The sequence below is a fragment of the Boleophthalmus pectinirostris genome, unplaced genomic scaffold, assembly GCF_026225935.1.
Source record: "Boleophthalmus pectinirostris isolate CB_2022bp ecotype Guang Dong unplaced genomic scaffold, ASM2622593v1 HiC_scaffold_3, whole genome shotgun sequence".
NCBI classification, from domain to species: domain Eukaryota; kingdom Metazoa; phylum Chordata; class Actinopteri; order Gobiiformes; family Gobiidae; genus Boleophthalmus; species Boleophthalmus pectinirostris.
Window position 1 is genome coordinate 11,043,591 of NW_026571299.1, and position 20,119 is coordinate 11,063,709.

Below are 20,119 nucleotides of genomic sequence, written 5' to 3' on the forward strand. Positions count from 1 at the left end.
AGGTCTAAACCAGGACTAAACTAGGACGAAAACCAGGTCTAAACCAGGACTAAACCAGGACGAAAACCAGGACTAAACTAGATCTAAACTAGATCTAAACCAGGTCTAAACCAGGACTAAACTAGGACGAAAACCAGGACTAAACCAGGACTAAACTAGATCTAAACTAGATCTAAACCAGGTCTACTAAACTAGGACGAAAACCAGGACTAAACCAGGACTAAACTAGATCTAAACCAGGTCTAAACCAGGACTAAACTAGGACGAAAACCAGGACTAAACCAGGACTAAACTAGATCTAAACTAGATCTAAACCAGGTCTAAACCAGGATTTAACAGGATTAAATCATGCCACGTGGACGTGTCTCTTCCTCTTCTATCAATAATATTTTTAATTTGGTTCAGTAAACTCTAGGCTTTTTATTTTCTTTTATCAGACAAAACATCTTAGGTTATGATTTCCTCGTCTTTGCTTCTCTACAGAAAATCAAGTAATCCAAAGTATTCAGATTACGTTACTCACTTTAAGTAATTTAATGGATTACGTTACAAACTACATTTTGGGGTATGTAATCTGTAATCTGTAGGGGAATACATTTTAAAAGTAACCTTCCCAACACTGACTATTGAAGATGTATTATGCTTTTTACTTGTATCTGGTAATATTCTTGTTCACTGTAAACACAATATTGAATTTACCAGACTTAAAAATAAACTCTACATCAGACCTTTTCATATCGCCGTTATTGACAGCTGAGTTTTCTTTCTAGTGTAATTTTTTTCGGAATATTTTAAAACTGCACAGATATTACTTTTTTACAAATGTTTATCAGTCAGTTTCATGTTGCTTTTTCCCCAAGTAATTTAACATAGTTTTGTTATGACCCAGCGTTTCTAGGGACAAGAAAGTGACAAAAGAACCAAGATGTAAAATGATAAAACTAAAGTCATAATTTATTTAAAAGGAATGTTAACATAAAACTAACAAAAACAAAGAATGAACAAGAATTAACAAAAAGAGTAGTTAAATGTAAACCTAAAGCTAAGTTACCAGAACTTAACAAACTGATCACAAAACTGAGTCACAAAATTCACAGTTACACAAACTCTAAAGCACTGTTGGGCAAGTTACTTTGAAACTGTAATGCGTTATTTATTACCTATTACTGTCATTTCAAAGTAATTCGTTACATTACAATATTACTGCATTTAAAATGTAAGGCATTACATTACTATTGCATTACTTTAAGTTACTCTCACCAAAATAACTTTTGCGCTGTATATGGACTGAACCAGGACTAAACCAGGTCTAAACCAGGACTAAACCAGAGCTGAACCAGGACTAAACCAGAAGTGAACTAGGACTAAACTAGAACTGAACTTGGACTAAAACAGGACTCACTGTAGGGACGGGCTCGAAGGTGACCGCAGGAGAAAGGAGCGGCTCTGCTCCGCACCTCACGGAGGTAAGAGCGGCTGTCACCCGATCGCTCTTTATGGACCCTGCTGCTCGGGCTCACGGCCCTGATTTCAGCAACTATTTGCAGGTTCCCGAGCCGGTGCAAGAGTCTGTTACAGCGCGTAACTTCTACCTTCCTTCAGCGTGTCCAGAAGTCCAACTTTTTGTGTGATGGTTTGCATCTTCCTCTGCCTTTTGGGTGCGAGCGCAGGAGCCTTTGTCGGTGCAGAACGTTTCGTCGACGTTGTGGGTTTCGTCGGGGAGAAAACTTGCAACCGTACAGCACTTCAGAATCACACTGCTAGAGACTGAACATGTATTTAAATTTGGCAGCTGAACACATTCTGTACTGTACTGTACAGGAGACAGGAGTCCTTTGGCCAGTCAGGACGCAGCGGGAGGAACGCAATACGCATTCATATACAATGTAAAAAAAAAAAAAAAAAACAGGGCATGCAAAATTGCACACAAAAAAAAAATAAAATAAAAAATCTGCGAGACAGCGAAAAGTGAACTGCGATAGAGGGAGGGACGAGTGTAAACCAGGTCTAAACCAGAACTGACCCAGGTCTAAACCAGGTCTAAACAGCGTGGAGTTCTTTGTCAGTCCTTTCGCCCGCGGTTACCTGAAGGTCTACGAGGGCGCATCTCCGGCGTTTCACCGCTGCTGATATCGAGGTGATTTTAGCGAATTTGTATGAAGAAAAACCCACCACTTCAATCCAGGTTAAAAAAAAAAACACTGTAACGCGCGTTACTCACATTTGTACCGAGTAAAATATTACTATTTTTTCCCCTGTAATGCCTTACATTACTGCGTTACAGCAAAAAGTAATGCATTACTGTAATTCGTTACTTTTATAACGCGTTACTCCCAACACTGCTCTAAAGTATAGAGACAGAGCAAATGTGGCCTGCTGTTCACCAATGGAAATCAGCAGCTGGAAGTGGCAGGGGGCATGTCTGCTGTAGGTGAAGGCCCAGGATTACCTCTAGGGTGATGCACCAATAAGCAGGAAGGGACCCAGGAGCCAATCAGATCCTTAAAGTCCATGCACCAATCGCAAAGGAGGTCTGTCAGATTGCATATGGAAACAGAGGGCTCAAGCAGCAGGGACTTGACACATATGTACATGGCTACAGGAGGAGCTGGAGGTCTGGCGCCGTAACAAGCTAAATATGGAGAGAAATGTTCGCGAAATCCTTCAAGTCGTCCATGTACGAGCCATAGACTGTATAAAGAAGTGGACTAAGCAAGTGTGACGTCACCCATTGCTCAAATGAAGCTAACGGTTCCAGGAGCGAGTCTGGAGCCAGGGTCTATGTCATGAATAGGATTTTTTTGACTAACAAAATAGCAGAAAAAAAATCCAGGATCCTGTAGAGCGATTTAATACGAACATTTTACATTTTAACACCAAAATGACGAGGCTCACTGCAGCAGTTACAGAGAGAGGGGCGACAAGATCCTAATGTAAGTCAATTAGAGCCAGAGTCAGAAGGAGCCAGAAGAGCCTCCTGTTTGGCACACAGCGGCTAGAGTGTTAGCTATGTCCACTCATATATATGGTCTTTGGTACGATCTATAGCAAAGGAGAAATTCAATTCTGTCAACTAGACACAAGTTTTTTGATTGAATATGTTTCGCAGCTCATCCAGGCTGATTCTTCAGTTCTGGTCAGTTGCTGGTGGACACTGCCTTTTATCTGCCTGAAGGGAGGAGGTAAATACACTGAAACTACTCTGAAACTACTCTGAAACTACTCTGAAACTACGCTGAAACTACGCTGAAACTACGCTGAAACTACGCTGAAACTACGCTGAAACTACTCTGAAACTAACTCTGAAACTACTCTGAAACTAACAAATCGACTTCCTACTGTAAACAAGTATTAGTGGTAATAGTAGTAGTATTAAAGTAAGCATTAGAGCTATCAAATCCAAAAACATTGTATCTCATAAGCTATATAACCTTAGAGCTAGCTAAAGGGTGAACTGTCTTCAAATAAAAAATACTTAAAGAAAACATGCTTGTGTCTGCAATATAGTTATAATCTATGAGATCAGTGGATCATTATGTTGGATTTATTGAAAATGACCACCAGATTGGAAAATTGCAGTGCCCAATGAGGTGTAAGGAGCTGATTCCCACCTGCCCCTTTACAGAATGTTGCTGCTGGGTCCTCCTACGGACTGCTGCAGACATTTATATTTGTGGCAAAATGGCTACACAATGCTGCCAGATCCTATATGTAACACTGATTAATACATTAAAATGAGACAATGAAGTAAGTTAAGTGCATGTATACCCGTGGCAATGAAAATGAGGGTAGACTGGATGAATCATGAAAAGTCAATTTTGTATATGTCTCCTTTAAAAAAAGTAAAAAGGATGCATCCTAAACCATTCTTTCTTGACCCAACAGTTTCACTTATTACCGTATTTTCCGGGCTATTAGGCGCTCTGGATTATAAAACGCAACGTCATTAAATGGTCTATTTTCAAACTTTTATCACAAATAAACCACACTTGACTTTAAACAAAACACAACAGTTGGATGGGTCAGTGGGACTTTGTTTGGCGCGTTCACGGTGACTCTGGGCTTTGTTCAGTTGTGGCGTGTAGGGAGGGTGCTGTCTGGGACCGCTGGATTGTCGGCGTGTTCGCAGTGACTCAGTTGTTCAGTCGTGTCTAGAAGTGGCACTTGCACTCGCTTTTTGGTTCGTTCCTCCGTTCCGTTCCTCGTCAGTGTGGAGTGATGAGTGTGGCTGTGGGTGTTTTTCGCTGCGCGGTCGCTGTCTGCTCCGTGTGTGTTTGCGTGCGCTGCGGGTGGTGCTGGCTTTGTAGTTTACTGAAGTCGTGTTGGGACACCCGAGTGGATTCGTGTATAGGGCGCTCTGGATTGCGGGGCGCGCGGCCATTTTTTGATGCGGTTAGAGGCTTAAGAGCGCGCCTAATAGCCCGGAAAATACGGTACTTGTAACATGTAGCTTTTGCAGATGAACAAAAATGACATTGGTGATGCTCAAAATAAACTAGTGAAATTGGAAGTGTTCAGTAGGTGGGGCTATTTCAGATTCAGAGACACTGCCGTTCCAGACCATGCCCCAAATCCTGCGAACAACTGCTCTGTAAACGTGGTGTTGACAGTGTGTATGTGGATCAGCTGCTCTTCAGAAACTCTATAGAAAGACAGAAACCCCGCAGGATAGTCCAGGTACACCGCCACTCTGCCTCTGCGCGACGCCGTGAAAGTCCCCACCCTGGACTCGTTCCCATTGTGTCTAAAGCAGTAATATCCGTAACACACCATCAGGCTCCAGGACTGGTTGTTGAACCCAAACCCGCATTGGCCGCTGTCTCCTTTGCGACCGATGCCCCGGTAGCTCACGGCGATGTCCACTCCTCTGGTTTTCTCCCCGTGCCAGTCAGCCAGCCAGTCCACCTCCCAGTAGCATCGTCCGGTGAGGGCATTACTGCACAGGACCTGGGGCCAGTAGTCGAACCTGTCCCGGTGGAAGGGGTAGTTGAAGTCCGTAGAGACGCGGGTCACGGTCCGGTCGGATAGATGGAGTTGCCGGTGCGCGGTGTTGGAGTCCAGAGAGTGAACGCACAAATCTGAAGAGGCAAAGATACTTAAAGTCTATGGTAGGTTTAATATGACCAGTAAAAAAAAAAGGAATAGAAATCATCGAATTCTGACTATTCATAGGTTTCAATCTCTCTTTTTTACATACATACCTACTGCATACATACTCAGTACATACATTCCCAGATAATTAATATTATAAACAGGGACTGTGCGTTATCTACCATTCATGGTTTTTCCCCCTTTTTTCTTCTCCTTTTCTTTCCTTTTCCCTTTATATCATGGCTCTTATAGTTTTTTTTTCCCCCCACGACAGAGAGCATCGCACGGAACATTTATCCCACATTATTAAAAAAGAACAACAACAAAAAAACAACAACTTTATATTCCTGTTCAGTTCCAAGGTCCCTTCTAATACATTATGCAATCTTTTGTAAATTAATAATAGGCAAAATTTATAATAGTTTTTCAATCCAGAGTTTAAGGGTTTCAAGGTTTCAAGGTTTTAAGGTTTCAAGCTCTTGCATATAGGTGATATTTTGAGGCCATTTGCCCATTCAAAATATTTAATACTTAAGTTTTTAATGGTTAATTGCTGTGGTAATGGGTCTACATTTTCATTGCTGCGTCCCAATACAGAGAGATCACTGTGCTCTTTTGTTCAACCACTGCTAACTATGAACTTCATACAGCAGAAAATTACTTTAACTGTTCCATAAAGCTATTTAAGGTCCTATATTACCCACAATTAACTCTTGTCAGCTTTAAGCCATGTTACAATGCTGTTACCTGAAGTTGTGTCTTGTTTCATTCACACACGTTTGAGTAGCCCTGAATTATTAAACTATAACTTTAAAGAAACCGCATGCAAAATGTATAAACTAAATAAAATAAACTATCTGCAGCAGGTTCAGGTTCAGTTGTAATTGTAGTAACATTATAAATATAACCTATGACGTCGTTTACCACAGACACACGAGCGTTTATCTAATAATCCACCACCATCTACATTTACTTATTTACCCTGAGTTGATGCTAGGGCCACTGTAATGAAAACATGAAAAAAAAGGTACGTACACTTTTTCAAACCCGGAGTCAGCCATCGAGGTCCTGCAGGCTCCAAACTGAAAAATAAGAGGGATAAAGAGTTATGCTTAATACAGAGATGACAGAAAAGTGCTGGTCTAACCAAAAAACACCATACAGAACTTGTCAGAACATGAACTATAGTTGCTCTTCTATGCTTCTACTGATATAAGGATATGTTATTATGTAGGTTCCTCATCAACATACGAGGAGTTTTGCTTTGTTTAACTTACACACAAACCCGGCATATTTAGGCTGTGTTCTTCTGTCAAACTGAAAACAAACTGTTCCACCTTATGATGTCATATGGTAATACAGGAAGTGCTCTACTGTATTTTTAAACTCAATACACCTTCACTAGAATCATATGGATGATTTCAGATCTGGAATTATAGCATTGCTTAAAACTCACAAGAGGCAATTTTGCTTAATATTGAATCTTTAAGCTCATTCCCTGTTATCTATTTTCTCCACAGTTATGATACAGCTGTCCTGAATAATAATAATGGTAAAATCACAGTGTAGCTGCTTGGCCTTTCAGTATAAAGGATTTGTTTCTTACTTGAGTGTTTCCAGGGGGGCCTTGGGGTCCTCCCATAGGTGAGACAGAAGCTCCACCACAGAGGATCCAGGGTTGTTGTAGCTCAGGTCCAGACTTTTCAAACATGACCCAGGTGTTGCCAGAGCAGAAGCCAGAGACGAGCCACTTTCCTCTGAGACCTGACATCCAGACAGACTGAAAACACACAACCACAGAAAGTGTTGAATTAGTCTCACACAGTCTCAAAGGTTTTAAAATATCTTTCCATTTAAAGTGTAACTAAACCCAAGGGGGGAGTGAGGAGGGTCCAAGGGTTCACCCTCCTCACTCTCCCCTTTAGACCTTCACCGCCCAGTTTAACAGTTTGTTTGGACTGTGGGTTCAAACCACAGAAATGCCAAGGACAATGAGCCTCATTCATGAAGCGTTCTTATGAACACATTTGTACTTAAGGCCTTCTTACAATCATTTTTGGCATTTACAAAACTTTTTCAAAGCTGCAAAGCTGAAAATCCTACAGTCATGAGCACTCGTATGCACAGATTCTACTGAATAATATTACTTTGATAATGCAACCATAAATTGTGATACCTACATAAATGTAAGTTATATATTATATATTTCTTGACATTTTTTATTTTTTAATTATTTGCCCTAACAGACTTTATACAGGCTGCTGTTCTGCTGTGGCAGCAGTTTGTCCCACCCAAACAGTTACAGCCCTGTGCCTGGTCATCACGCTGGACTCAACACCTCTGCACTGCCGTGACCACCCATCACCCCCCATGACCCCCTATGACCGGAGTGCACTCATGTCCATGTGCCAACACCCTGTTCCCTCTCCTGCTGTACCGTGACATGCAAAAGAGGTGTGTATTTTACTCCTGTGGGGTATTAACTGCTAACAGATAACATATTTAGATCACCTTTTATTGTGATATGAATGATATATTCATTTTTGACCCCCGAGTTTCCCCTCCCTTTGCTTTCCTCATTCACTCTCTCCCTCTTGCTTGCACATGCTATAATGCCAAGCCCATATTGCCCATATATGGATGTTTAGAGGGTGTTTCTTTGTAAATGCATATTAATTTGTAAGCAAATTAAATGTAAATTAGTGACACAGTGTTCGTAGCTGGATGTTGGTGAATTAGGCACAGCTCTCATTTAAGAAGACATTTGGGAGTTTAAGAACATTGTGTTGTGAATCTAGCACAGAGTGCTCTCAGCATCTTCCTAAAGCGGAAGCTACAAACACTTTTTAAGAAGCATTCATGAATGTGGTTATTTTAGGTCTGTAATGTCTGTGGTGTTAGCAGATCTACCAGAGAGTCTCCAATCTGCAGCCTGGACTCCTGAGTCCTGCACTGAGCTGCTCCACTCCAGAGTCCTGCAGGTCATTATTGCTCAGGTCCAGGTGTCTCAGGCTGGAGGACAGAGAGCAGACAGAGGCCAGACTCCCACCACTCCTCCTGGACAAGTGACACATGGACAAGCTGCAAACAGAGGCACAGGTGTATTTAGTCAGGTGAGAAATACTCCAAAGTCCTCCAAAAGTCCAGACATCTTCATCTGATTCTTTTATAGTTTTTATTTTTTTATTCTAAGTAAATATAATATATTATATTGCGTGAGCTATTGTGTCCAAATAATTTCCCTTATGGATCAGTAAAGTTTGTCTGTCAACAAATGCTGAAGCCATCTCAGCTGGCTCTTCTCAACATAGCTCTACTCTACATATTTTCATTTCTATGTGTAAAATTGAAATGCAGACTTTGAGACATAAACGAAGACCTTAAACAGGAATATAATGATGACTAGATAAAATTCCTGAATATAATTAACGCAAAAGGTGAACCTTGTGTGTTTTTAACTTGGTTCTTACTTGAGTGTCTCCAGTCTGCATCCCTGGCTCTGTAGTCCTGAAGACAGTAGGTCCATCCCAGAGTCCTGGATCGGGTTGTGGCTGAGATCCAGGTGTCTCAAATTGGACGAGGGAGAACTGAGGACAGAGCCCAGAGGAGCACAGCAGCTGTCCCACAGGTTACACGTGCTGAGTCTGAAGAGGAACCAGAAACCAGGTGAGTGTTTTGGCTGAATGTTTTTGGCAAAATGCATATTGTGTACGTACATGGCTTTTTTTGACGCTTTGACCACTGGCATCAGTCTGAGGAGGACCCACTCAGACGGCTGGTATATCTTCAGGTCGAACACTTCCAGGTCTGTGGAGAGAAGGAGGAACGCCAGTGCCGACCACTCTGCAGGTGTCAGCGTGGTGGACAGTCCTTGGAGTCCAGTTACGTACCACTGAATCCTGTCCACCAAAGAGCGATCCTTCAGCTCATTCAGGCAGTGGAACAGGTTAATGCTTTTCTCTGTGGACAACCCCTCGTTCAACTTCAGCTTTATGTGGTCTAAGGTCTTCAGATGCATCTCGGATTTACTTCTTGTTTGTGTCAGCAGACCTTTTAGGAGCTTCTGATTGGTTGGCAGAGAGAGACCCAAGAGGAAGCGCAGAAACAGGTCCAGGTGGCCATTTGGACTGCTTATGGCCCGGTCCACAGCTGCTTTGGTAGAAGTCCTCCGCAGGTGTTGTGTCCACGGAAGGCTGGTCGGTTGCCAGAAGATTGACGCCAAAGTTCACGAAGATGCGATGAGCGTGAAGAGCGGCCAGAAACTCCTGCACACTGAGATGGACAAAGCAGTAGACCTTGTCCTGGTACAGTCCTGGTTCCTCTCTGAAAACCTGCGTGAAGACTCCGGAGTAGGACGAAACTGCATCGATATCTAGACCACATTCGACCAAATCTGACTCGTAGAAGATCAGGTTTCCACTCAGCAGCTGCTCGAAAGCCAGTTTGGCCAACGACTCCACCATCTCCACGTTCCTCGGACTCCACTGCGGCTCTACCTCAGATCTTCCGTCGTACTTGAGGCTCTTCGCTTTGATCTGCACCACCAGGAAGTAAATGTACATCTCGGTGAGGGTTTGGGGCAGTGGGTCTCTGGATTTCAATTTGGTGATGTGTTCTAGGACAGTTGCGGCGATCCAGCAGAAGATTGGGATGTGGCACATAATATAGAGGCTTCTTGACCCCTTGATGTGTGCAATGATGGCTACAGCTTCCGTCTCAACCTTAAACCTTCTCCTAAAATACTGGTCCTTTTGTTGGTCCGTGAACCCTCTGACCTCTGTCACCACGGCGATGTAGCGGGCAGGGATTTGATTGGCAGCAGCCGGACGTGTGGTTATCCAAATCTGTGCACAAGGAAGTAGATTCCCTTTGATGAGATTTACCAACAGAACACCCAGCGAAGTAGATTCAGCAATGTCAGTTAATGCTTTGGCTTGGGCGAAATCGAGAGGAAGCCTGCATTCATCCAGACCATCGAAAATAAACACAACTTGGAGGTGTTCAAAGCTACGGATTTCTTCAAGTCCGCTGAAAAAGTGATGTACCAGTCCCATTAAGCTAAACTGCGTATCTTTAAGCACATTGAGTTCTCTGAAGGTGAACGGGAACAACAGCTGGATGTTCTGGTTGGTCCTGCCTTCTGCCCAGTCCAGGCAAAACTTCTGGGTCAGTACGGTTTTCCCAATACCTGCTACTCCCTTCGTCAACACGGTCCGGATCGGCAGCCTGCTTCTCATGTTTCCCGGTTCCTGTGAGGATATTTCAAAGATGTCTTCACATTTGATGGTAGTTTCTGACTCGGTTTGTCTCCCCGATGTAGTTTCGATCTGTCTGACCTCGTGTTCCTCATTGACCCCTTCAGTGCCTCCCTTTGTGATGTAGAGTTCGGTGAAGATCTGGTTCAGAAGAGTGGGGTTTCCGGCTCTGGCAACGCCCTCAAAAATGCACTGGAACTTCTGCTGCAGGTTGGATTTGAGTTTGCGCTGGACTTTATGAATGTATCCTGAAAAAAATGAAACATACATACAAAAGGAGTTATTTTTACATTTTCTGATGAATGATCGGTCTTGCTCGCTTCCATGGACATGTTTTTGCTTTGCCTGGAATGTTCCACTGTATGACATTGAACTTGACTCCATGGAGAGAAGCAGGTGACACAGTATGAATAAATGTTTTGGACATGCAAGTGGTGGACTCCCCACAAGAAAAGTTAGATAGTGCACTTTTAATAATCATCTTCATCGAATGGTCCGGTTAAATGACGTGCACCCGATTTTGAACAATAAGAGAAAAATAGGTTTCAGAATGAATTGTAACTGCATCTCTTCTCTCTCTGTTGTTGAACCATGACAGAAAAACAAAGTTTAAGTTAGTCACATGCAGTGTACTGATGTATTTTTGTAGTAATAAGACCGTCCATTGTAAAGCTTTTGACATAGTCCTTGACATGGTCCTCTTCTGTTTAAGGCCAATTATTTTCAAGATTCAAGTCAATCGAGTTATGGTCAATCATTGGTAAGTAAATATATGTTTAGTTACGTTCCGATCCAATTTAGTCTGGTTCTGGTCCTGGTTTAGACAAGAAAACAAAAACGATTTTCATAGGCTTTAGAAACCGTCTTACTGCTCTGTAGACGATCTGCCATCCTTCCCTGGTTCATCCTTCGCAGGAAGTCCAAAGTGAGCTGGAGGAACGTCTCTTTGGTCCTCTGCTCTTCACTCTCGTCAATCACAAGGGACTCTGAGTAATCAAACTCTAGAACTCTCCTAAAACTCTGTAGTTCAGCTTGGACAAAAGAGACGATGTTCCTCTCCAAATTCTATAGACACAGAAAAGTATAATTGATGATTGTTGAGAAGGCAAATTTTATCTATTGGACGATGTAGCTTGTGGGCGGAGCATCGCACAGAATCTTACAGCTAACCTGAAGGAGGGTTTGAATAGGGATCAGGAGACTGCTAAAATACTCAAACATGCATGATGACATCTAAGGTCATCATGCATGTTTTTGTTGAGGGAACAAGCTAAAAAAAAAAAAAATCTAAATCTATTTTGCATAATGTCTTGTATTTAACATATTTCAAACAGTATCTGAACTTTAAACATTTCATGTATTTACTTGATATGAACATAGTAATTGAATTACACTGAATAAATCAGATGCATTGTTTAAATGTTCAAGCAAAAATTCTAATTAACACAACATACCATAAAAATCTTGTCCATTTGTGAAAAGTGAGCCTCTGGACCCAGCTCCTGTCTGAACAAACAAACCAGAGTTAATCTAGGCCTGTTAAAGGGCTCATATTATGTTATTTTCAGAACTTTAATAATGTTTTCTCATCACAAATATACCTGGAGTTTTGTTTTGCTTCATTCACACATGTTGAATACACAAACCCTGCATAATTAGGCTAATCTCTGATCTCAAACAGGAAACACTCCTTGTCCACCTTGTGATGTCATGTTAAAATACAGGAAGTGCTCCACTGTATTTTTAAACTCCATACTCCGTCACTAGGATCATTTGGACAATTTCAGCCCTAGAATTGCCAATCTCTACTAAACAAGAGGTAAAAAGGAGAGATTAACTAACACTACATGATATTGCAAGGTGGAACAGAGCCTTTTGAGAAATGTAGACAGATAAAATAATAAAGGTTTACGTAGACATGTGTGAATGAAAGAAAACATAACTCCAGATATTTTTTTGATGAGTTAAAAACAATCTAATCTGTCTTAAAGCTCAAATGAGTTAATGGTGCATAATTTTGCACCTATAACTGTGGTTGTCAAGGTAAACAATCATTATTAATTGATTATAATGCTCTTGATCACCTGTATACAGAAGGGTGGTCAATGTTGAAGGCTATATGATGAGGCATCGACTGGTCACTTTTAAAGGACACACAGCTGGGCCCAGGTTCAGGGCTTCCTGTCTCCCATCTGAGGGAAAACAGTAATAGAAATCCACTCTATTAAAGGTATAATCTCACACACAAAAAATACTGACTTCAGTAAAACGTGTGTAAAACATGTCTCAGTGACAGGTGAAATAAGTGTAAAGTAAACAGAGTAAGTCCTGTCTCATCTCATGGTATGTGTTTGCCTCCCTCTGCTGGCCAAAGTGGGAAGTGAAGAACTGAGTAATAATAATTCTTAAATTTATAAGAACTGCACTTAGATTAGACTCAAGAAAGGCATAATTCATAATAAATATATCCTTAATTAACTGTATCTCCTACTTAACTCTTTAAGTCTTTTTATTTTCCAATTTAAAACACAACATAGGACTATCAGTGTATCAAAACTCACCATGTTAATTTGAGCAATTCATCATTGTATACATTGCAATTTACAGATTTTCTTCTTAAAATAAATAAATACATGAATAAATAAATAAATAAAACAACAGACCTGATGCTGAGAGAAAAGGGTTCCTCATTAAACGCAATCGGATGTGACATAGACTGATTACTCTTCACAGACACAGGCTCAGGGATGGGGCCATGACTTTCCAACTTCATTCTAGACACACTTAGAATGAATAGATTACATTATTAAATAACATAAACATTGTACATTTTTTACACATTAACAGATGAAAATGTCCAAAATGTTTGTGATCTTTGGGCCTTTTGTACAGAAGGTATCAAGTAATTATATACAGAAATAAATGTGTTTATTCAGTGGTCAGTACAAACCATTTCTGTTTGTAAAAAGGACAAGTAAGGAAACGAAAAGTATGGAACCTGATCATTTCTATAATTGACTAGACCCAAGACCATGCTGCATGCTGTATTACAACAAAAATCTGCAGCTGAACAATATTCATCTGTGTTAAATGATACTGGCCTATAGAACGCTGTGATGTCTGAAACCCAGTCTGCTACAGATGATGTGTCTGACTCCCTCTGCTGGTCACCACAGGGAGTGTAGAATTTAGTTAGGATTACAAAAACATAACACAGCTCTAGTACAAAGATTGTAGTGACTATTTGTCAAATAAAGTTAACAAACAAAAGCGTGAGCAAACTCAGAACTAAACATAACTCAAATAATCACCTTTGGGCACCATGGGTATGTAGTTCACGCAGTACAAATCAATGTCCATGACTAGAGATGATTTTCCAAGATTTATTTTCCAGTTTTTTGGCAAGCAACAAGGAATACATGTTTAAGGCCTACTCCTGCTGCCTCTCCTCGTGACTGGTAAAAAACCATAGGCCCACCCAGGTGCACTCTGGTCTATGTGTACCACCCTCCTTTATCCCCTAGGTGACCCAGATTAAACCAAAAACAAAAAAGAGGTGCTAACGTAAGTAATACCAACTTAAGACTAAGAAATTTGCAAGAATGATATTAACATAGCAAAAATATATTATACAAATTAACAAAACTAAATTAGTAAACTAACTAAAAAAAAACAAAATAATAAACAAATTTTAGAATCAACAAAATAAGCAAATAGCTCCTACAAAGACCCTCTGTAGTGATTGTGTGTAAATAAATGTAATGATCAATAAGTTATACATCACCATGTCATATATCATATATCTATTTATGTGTTGTATATGTATTTATGTGTATGTAAAAAAAAAAAAAACATTCAGACCTGGTGCTGAGAGAATAGGGGTCCGTCTTAAAGGCTATGGGATGTGACATAGAGCGATCACTGGCCATAGACACAAGCTCAGGACTGGGGCTGCGATCTCCCAGCTTCATGCTAAAGACAAACACAATGGAAACATTTAGAACCACTAAATTAATGAATCATTACATTTATATAGCGCCTTTCAAGACAGCCAAAGCACTTTACACTTCATTATTCATTATTCATTCACTCCACACTCAGTGGTGGCAAGCTACTACTGTAGCCACAGCTGCCCTGGGGCAGATTGACGAAAGCGAGGCTGCCAATTTGCCCCATTGTACCCTCTGACCACCACCAACACTCAAACACAAACCACTTTCATACTAGGCAATGTAGGTGAAGTGTCTTGCCTGACGACACAACGAGCACCAGTGGTCTCCCATCCAAGTACAAACCAGGCCCAGCCCTGCTGAGCTGCTGAGATCTGACGGGATCAGGATTTGACAAACTGGTGTGGCCATTTTTTATGGTCCAGGTAAAATAAAACTGGAACCCAAACCACAAGAGTGCAGGCTGCTGTTCTTTAAACTCAGACTTCTCTAGTTACAGTGTATTGTTGTATTCCTTTGTCTTCTCTTTTCTAAGTAAAATGCATAATGGATAAAATAGAAATGGAAATTCCAGTTAAATTATTTAAGTATTTTTAATATCTATCTATCTTTTTTATTCCATTTTTTTATTCTAATACTGTGCTTGTTCTTTGTGTTGCAACCCTGTAAATTCAAATCAAAAGTCTTATATAGTGTACTTGGCCTTACTTGGCATGTACAGAAGATCCCAGAGGCTCGTCACTCCTGAGGAACACATACGGAGGAGAAGCACCGGGACTCCCCATCTGCTTCCTGAAAGAACCAGAGCAAGTCACATACTTTATGCATTCAGAGCATCACGATGAGTTTATGGGCACTTTTTACAACTTTCAGAGAACAGTGTGTGACGGTAAAGCTAACAACAAGTGTCATGCTGTCATGCGCTTCCTAATTATTTGAATATAAAATGCTCTTTAATTAGAAACAGATAGTACACAGTGAATTTATTTTTGACCTCAGGAGCTGCTTGTACAAATTATGTTCAAATTCAGGGGAAAAAAACCAAAAAACAAAACTACAGGGACTTGATGATACTAAAACTATAATAACTGTAGGTGCATTATGAACATTTTGGTACAAAGTTTGTCACTCTCTTTATTAATAAAGATCCACAGTGTGGCTTTAAACTTACTTTGAACACAGGACTTTTTATTGCTTAAAAACACACTGAAACATGCCTTCTTACTGTAAGCGAACTTGCCTCACCACAGATCAGACCTGTAACTTGGCCTGGTGGTGCCTTCTGTTTGTCTCCATTAAGAAAAATCAGTTTAATGCCATACTGTGGGGGATTCTCAAAATTACATCTCCATAGAGAGGAGTAAATGATGTGCCCTCTGCAAGAACACAATAAACCTTTAAACCACTGACCTGACTGATAACCCTGACTCAGGATAACTCCAGTAAAACACATTCATAAAGCTTCAGCTCAAACATTACTGTAGATTTAAAAAAAATAATAATAATAAAATAAAATAAAATAAAAATAGACAGACCAATTTGGAACTTCTGTAGTTTACTCACATAAACCTATAATTTTCTTTTTTACACTTTTTTTTACATTTTGATTATTTTTTTTTATTTCATTTATTTATTTATTTAATAGGCACTGTGCATATTAATGAACATCTACAACACTGCAGCGTAAATATGTCAGATTATATAAAAAAATGCTCATTTCCATCTGTAGTCCCTAGGCAGGTAACAACAGAAAAAAAACAACAATAACAAGTGACAGTTCTAAACTAAAAATGTCCACAACTCTGGTTTTCCTTTAGCCGCTGTTTCAAGTGAGATTTAAAAGTGTCCAGTGTTGGAGTGTCTCTTATTGATAGTGGGATTGTGATAGACCGAGACACACTTTGTCCAAATATGGTGCGTCTGTGTGGGACTCACAGTTCTCCCGGACCGTGGCCCTAGTTCCCATCCCACTGACAGTTTTTACTTTAATAGAATGAGAACTTCGCACATCAGTTACTTGAGAGGAGAGGGAGCAGCCCAAGAACACAAAAACTATTCCGCACACCGTCTTACTTGCAAATTGTGACGCCTTTATTAGGACAAACCGTGCAACGTTTCAGCAAAAGGCCTTCATCAAGCAAACAGAATGAAAGCTCAGGTGGCCATCTTAAATAAGGTGTGGCAAGCACCCAAGGGTGACAGGTCATAAAGAAACAGTGTACCCAAAACACCATCATTCAAAAAACATACAGTGTAATAATAGTAATAATGAAATATTAATCATAGTTAAAAAAAAAAAAACATAATTGAAAAATATATAATAATAATAATAATAATAATAATAAAAAATAAGAGAAAAATATTTATTATTATCCAATGATAATTCTAATATGATGATTATTATGGTTATTATTATTGTTATTATTACACTGTATTTTGATTGTTTTTGTTTTTTGAATTATGATGTTTTGGGTACACTGTTTCTTTATGACCTGTCACCCTTGGGTGCTTGCCACACCCTATTTAAGATGACCACCTGAGCCCTCATTCCGTTTTCTTGACGATGGCCTAGTACCGAAACGTTGCACGGTTTGTCCTAATAAATCTCACAATTTGCAAGTAAGACGGTGTGTGGGATTTTTCTCTTGTGGTCTTTACTTTAATAAAATCCTGTAATGGAGGGGACAAGTCCATACAAAACTGTATAGATAAAACACCCATATTTAAAATCAACTAAATTATTAAAATGAAGCAAACTGTACAAATTGTATTTTTCATCAGTTAATGATTCTCATAAAAATACTGTCTGTAGAAATTGCCAAATGTTCACATGTTTGGGACAGAGATCAGAAAATGGGCAAAGCTTGGTTTAATTTCTTGACACATTTTGTTGAAATATTAGAAAAGTAAGTATTGAGTAAACTAGATTTGACTGAACTGCCCCAGAAAGCCACATTTTGGGGTTAAATAATCAGTCTTAGAGAGTTATATAACAACAAATCCTTCAAAATCTTGATAAGTAGAATATTGTGAAGTTTGATGAACACATGAAGTAATGCACTCTGTTTTTAAACTCCATACACCTTCACAAGAATCATTTGGATGATTTCAGCGCTGGAATTGCCAATAATGAACCAAATGCAAAATGTGGCTGTTAACTGGAAAGCTACCACTACATGACATCATAAGGTGGATTTGTTTGTTTGAGCTTTGGAGATTTAGACAGACTAATCATCAGTGTTGGGAAGTTCACTTTTAACATGTATTCCCCTACAGATTACAGATTACATACACCAAAATGTAGTTTGTAACGTAATCCATTAAATTACTTAAAGTGAGTAACGTAATCTGAATACTTTGGATTACTTGATATTGTCATGCTTTTTAAAACTACATGAATGTATCAACCACATCCTGAAAATTCATGTTTGTTCTCTTCAAATTCTCTGTTGAGCCCAAGTCTCCATGAATAAGCGACTGTTTGTTGTAGAGAAGCAAAGACCAGGAAATCTTAACATAAATTTTGGCTGCTAAAAGAAAATAAAAAGCCCAGTCTTTCCTTAAGCATATAAAAAATATTATTGATATAGAATTGATTTCTATATGAGATCACTGCTGCCTTCAGTTATCTTCACTCTACTGTTAGGTGTCATTGTTTAGTCCTAGTTTTAGTCCTGCTTTTAGACCTGGTTTAGTCTTGCTTTTAGACCTGGTTTAGTCTTGGTTTTAGACCTGGTTTAGTCTTGGTTTTAGACCTGCTTTAGTCTTGGTTTTAGACCTGGTTTAGTCTTGGTTTTAGACCTGGTTTAGTCTTGGTTTTAGACCTGCTTTAGTCTTGGTTTTAGACCTGGTTTAGTCTTGGTTTTAGACCTGGTTTAGTCTTGGTTTTAGACCTGGTTTAGTCTTGGTTTTAGACCTGGTTTAGTCTTGGTTTTAGACCTGGTTTAGTCTTAGTTTAGTCCTGCTTTTAGACCTGGTTTAGTCCTGGTTTAGTCTTGGTTTTAGACCTGGTTTAGTCTTGGTTTTAGACCTGCTTTAGTCTTGGTTTTAGACCTGGTTTAGTCTTGGTTTTAGACTTGGTTTAGTCTTGGTTTTAGACCTGGTTTAGTCTTGGTTTTAGACCTGGTTTAGTCTTGGTTTTAGACCTGGTTTAGTCTTGGTTTTAGACCTGGTTTAGTCTTGGTTTTAGACCTGGTTTAGTCTTGGTTTTAGACCTGGTTTAGTCTTGGTTTTAGACCTGGTTTAGTCTTGGTTTTAGACCTGGTTTTAGTCTTGGTTTTAGACCTGGTTTAGTCTTGGTTTTAGACCTGGTTTAGTCTTGGTTTTAGACCTGCTTTTAGTCCTGGTTTAACCCAAAATGTGAAAACAGGAAAATACTGCCCTGTAATCCATTTATTTCAACAAAGTAACTGTACTCCAATTAAAACTCACTGAAACAGTAACTGTAACTGAATACAGTTACTCATAATTTGTACTCTGATTATGTAATCCCGGTACATGTAATCTGTTACTCCCCAACACTGCTAATCATAAAGGATTACTCAAACATGTGTGAATGAAACAAAACACAAATCCAGGTTTGTTTTTGAGGAGGTAAGAGCATTAAAACACGGCTTAAAGCTCACGAGAGTCAAATCTGCGAAATAAAAGGACCTTAAACAACAATAACAAATTCCCCCACCACAGCAAAGTAAACATAAAGGACGAAAAACACTGATAAGAAAAAGCCTACATTACATCACTCACCTAGAAGCCATTTTCTACGCTCTCCAGATCTTTCTTTGCATTTTGTCCCAGATCTCTTCATTTCTTCATTATCCAAAGACACTGTGGACGTGCAAGTGAACTGTGTATACCTGGGACATTATAAAAAGGTTAATGTTTACACTATTCAAACAGGAAAATAGCACAGACTTGATCTTATCCAGGCTGAACTTGTAACTTGAGAGACTGGCACTCCCATTCAAAGAAACTTAAAGAAACAGTCACATTTACAGTTTCAAATGCAGGTTTTCGTGTTTTCTAAATGATTTCTTAGCTTGGTGGGATAGTACTGTGGTCAGTATGTATCGGAGTTTTATATCAGTTATGTGTTTGAAAAGGTAGAAAAGAAAAACACAAACCATAACGCAGGATTAGCGTCACTTGCGTCTCGGGGTCGTTCCGAATTCATCAAATCAACGTCTAAACTCCTAGCTCCACACGCCAAGACCGGATGTGCGTCACCGCGTGCCACAATACGGACTGTCCGCGGAGTTGGGAAGGAGTTAGGAAAAAGAGCTTGCATTCTTCCTTTAGCATAGGAACCTCGGGAAATTCCTAACAATGAAAGTGTAAAAAAATCTAATAATATAAATAACCAGTAAGGAGCTAGGAGGCATCCCCACAATCCAGTGCGCGTTTTTTCCCGAAGTTTTCCGAACACGGCCGAACTCCGCACGAAGAGTTTGTAAAGTGTTAAAAGTTTCATTCCTTCAGACATTGTACACAACAAATACCCGGATAAACCCAGCTTTATATAAGAATGAAAATAGAAGCTTTTAGGCACATCACAGCTTCATTTATAGAAACGAAACTTAAAACCGCATAGCTAATGCATAATTTGCATAAACTCCGCTGGTAAAGCCTGTGCGCATTTTACGCTTTGCTGCAAACGGACTAAAGGACAGAATTTTAGAGGGAATTCTGGAGGTTCTGAGCTTTCACATGAGGCCTGTTCATGAAGTGAGCATGAGAAAAAAAACTTGTATGCGTCCTCTGTCTGCAGGTTAAGGAAAAAAAAAAAAAAAAAAAAAATCTTTTAAATCTCCTATATTACGCAAA

At 39.7% G+C, this 20,119-nt stretch overlaps 1 protein-coding gene across 1 annotated transcript; it reads right to left on the reverse strand.

Annotated features, from left to right (window-relative positions):
- Window positions 1-4,194: 4,194 nt before the first annotated feature.
- Window positions 4,195-19,518, reverse strand: LOC110163277 (protein NLRC3-like). The gene is given in 15 exon segments (XM_020928200.2): window positions 4,195-5,078; window positions 6,127-6,173; window positions 6,698-6,871; window positions 8,002-8,172; window positions 8,562-8,735; window positions 8,808-9,305; window positions 9,307-10,594; window positions 11,216-11,411; window positions 11,801-11,852; window positions 12,431-12,538; window positions 13,010-13,129; window positions 14,208-14,318; window positions 15,005-15,088; window positions 19,043-19,152; window positions 19,420-19,518. Coding segments are annotated over 14 exon segments (3,585 nt in total). The 5' UTR covers window positions 19,054-19,152; window positions 19,420-19,518; the 3' UTR covers window positions 4,195-4,527.
- Window positions 19,519-20,119: the final 601 nt, after the last annotated feature.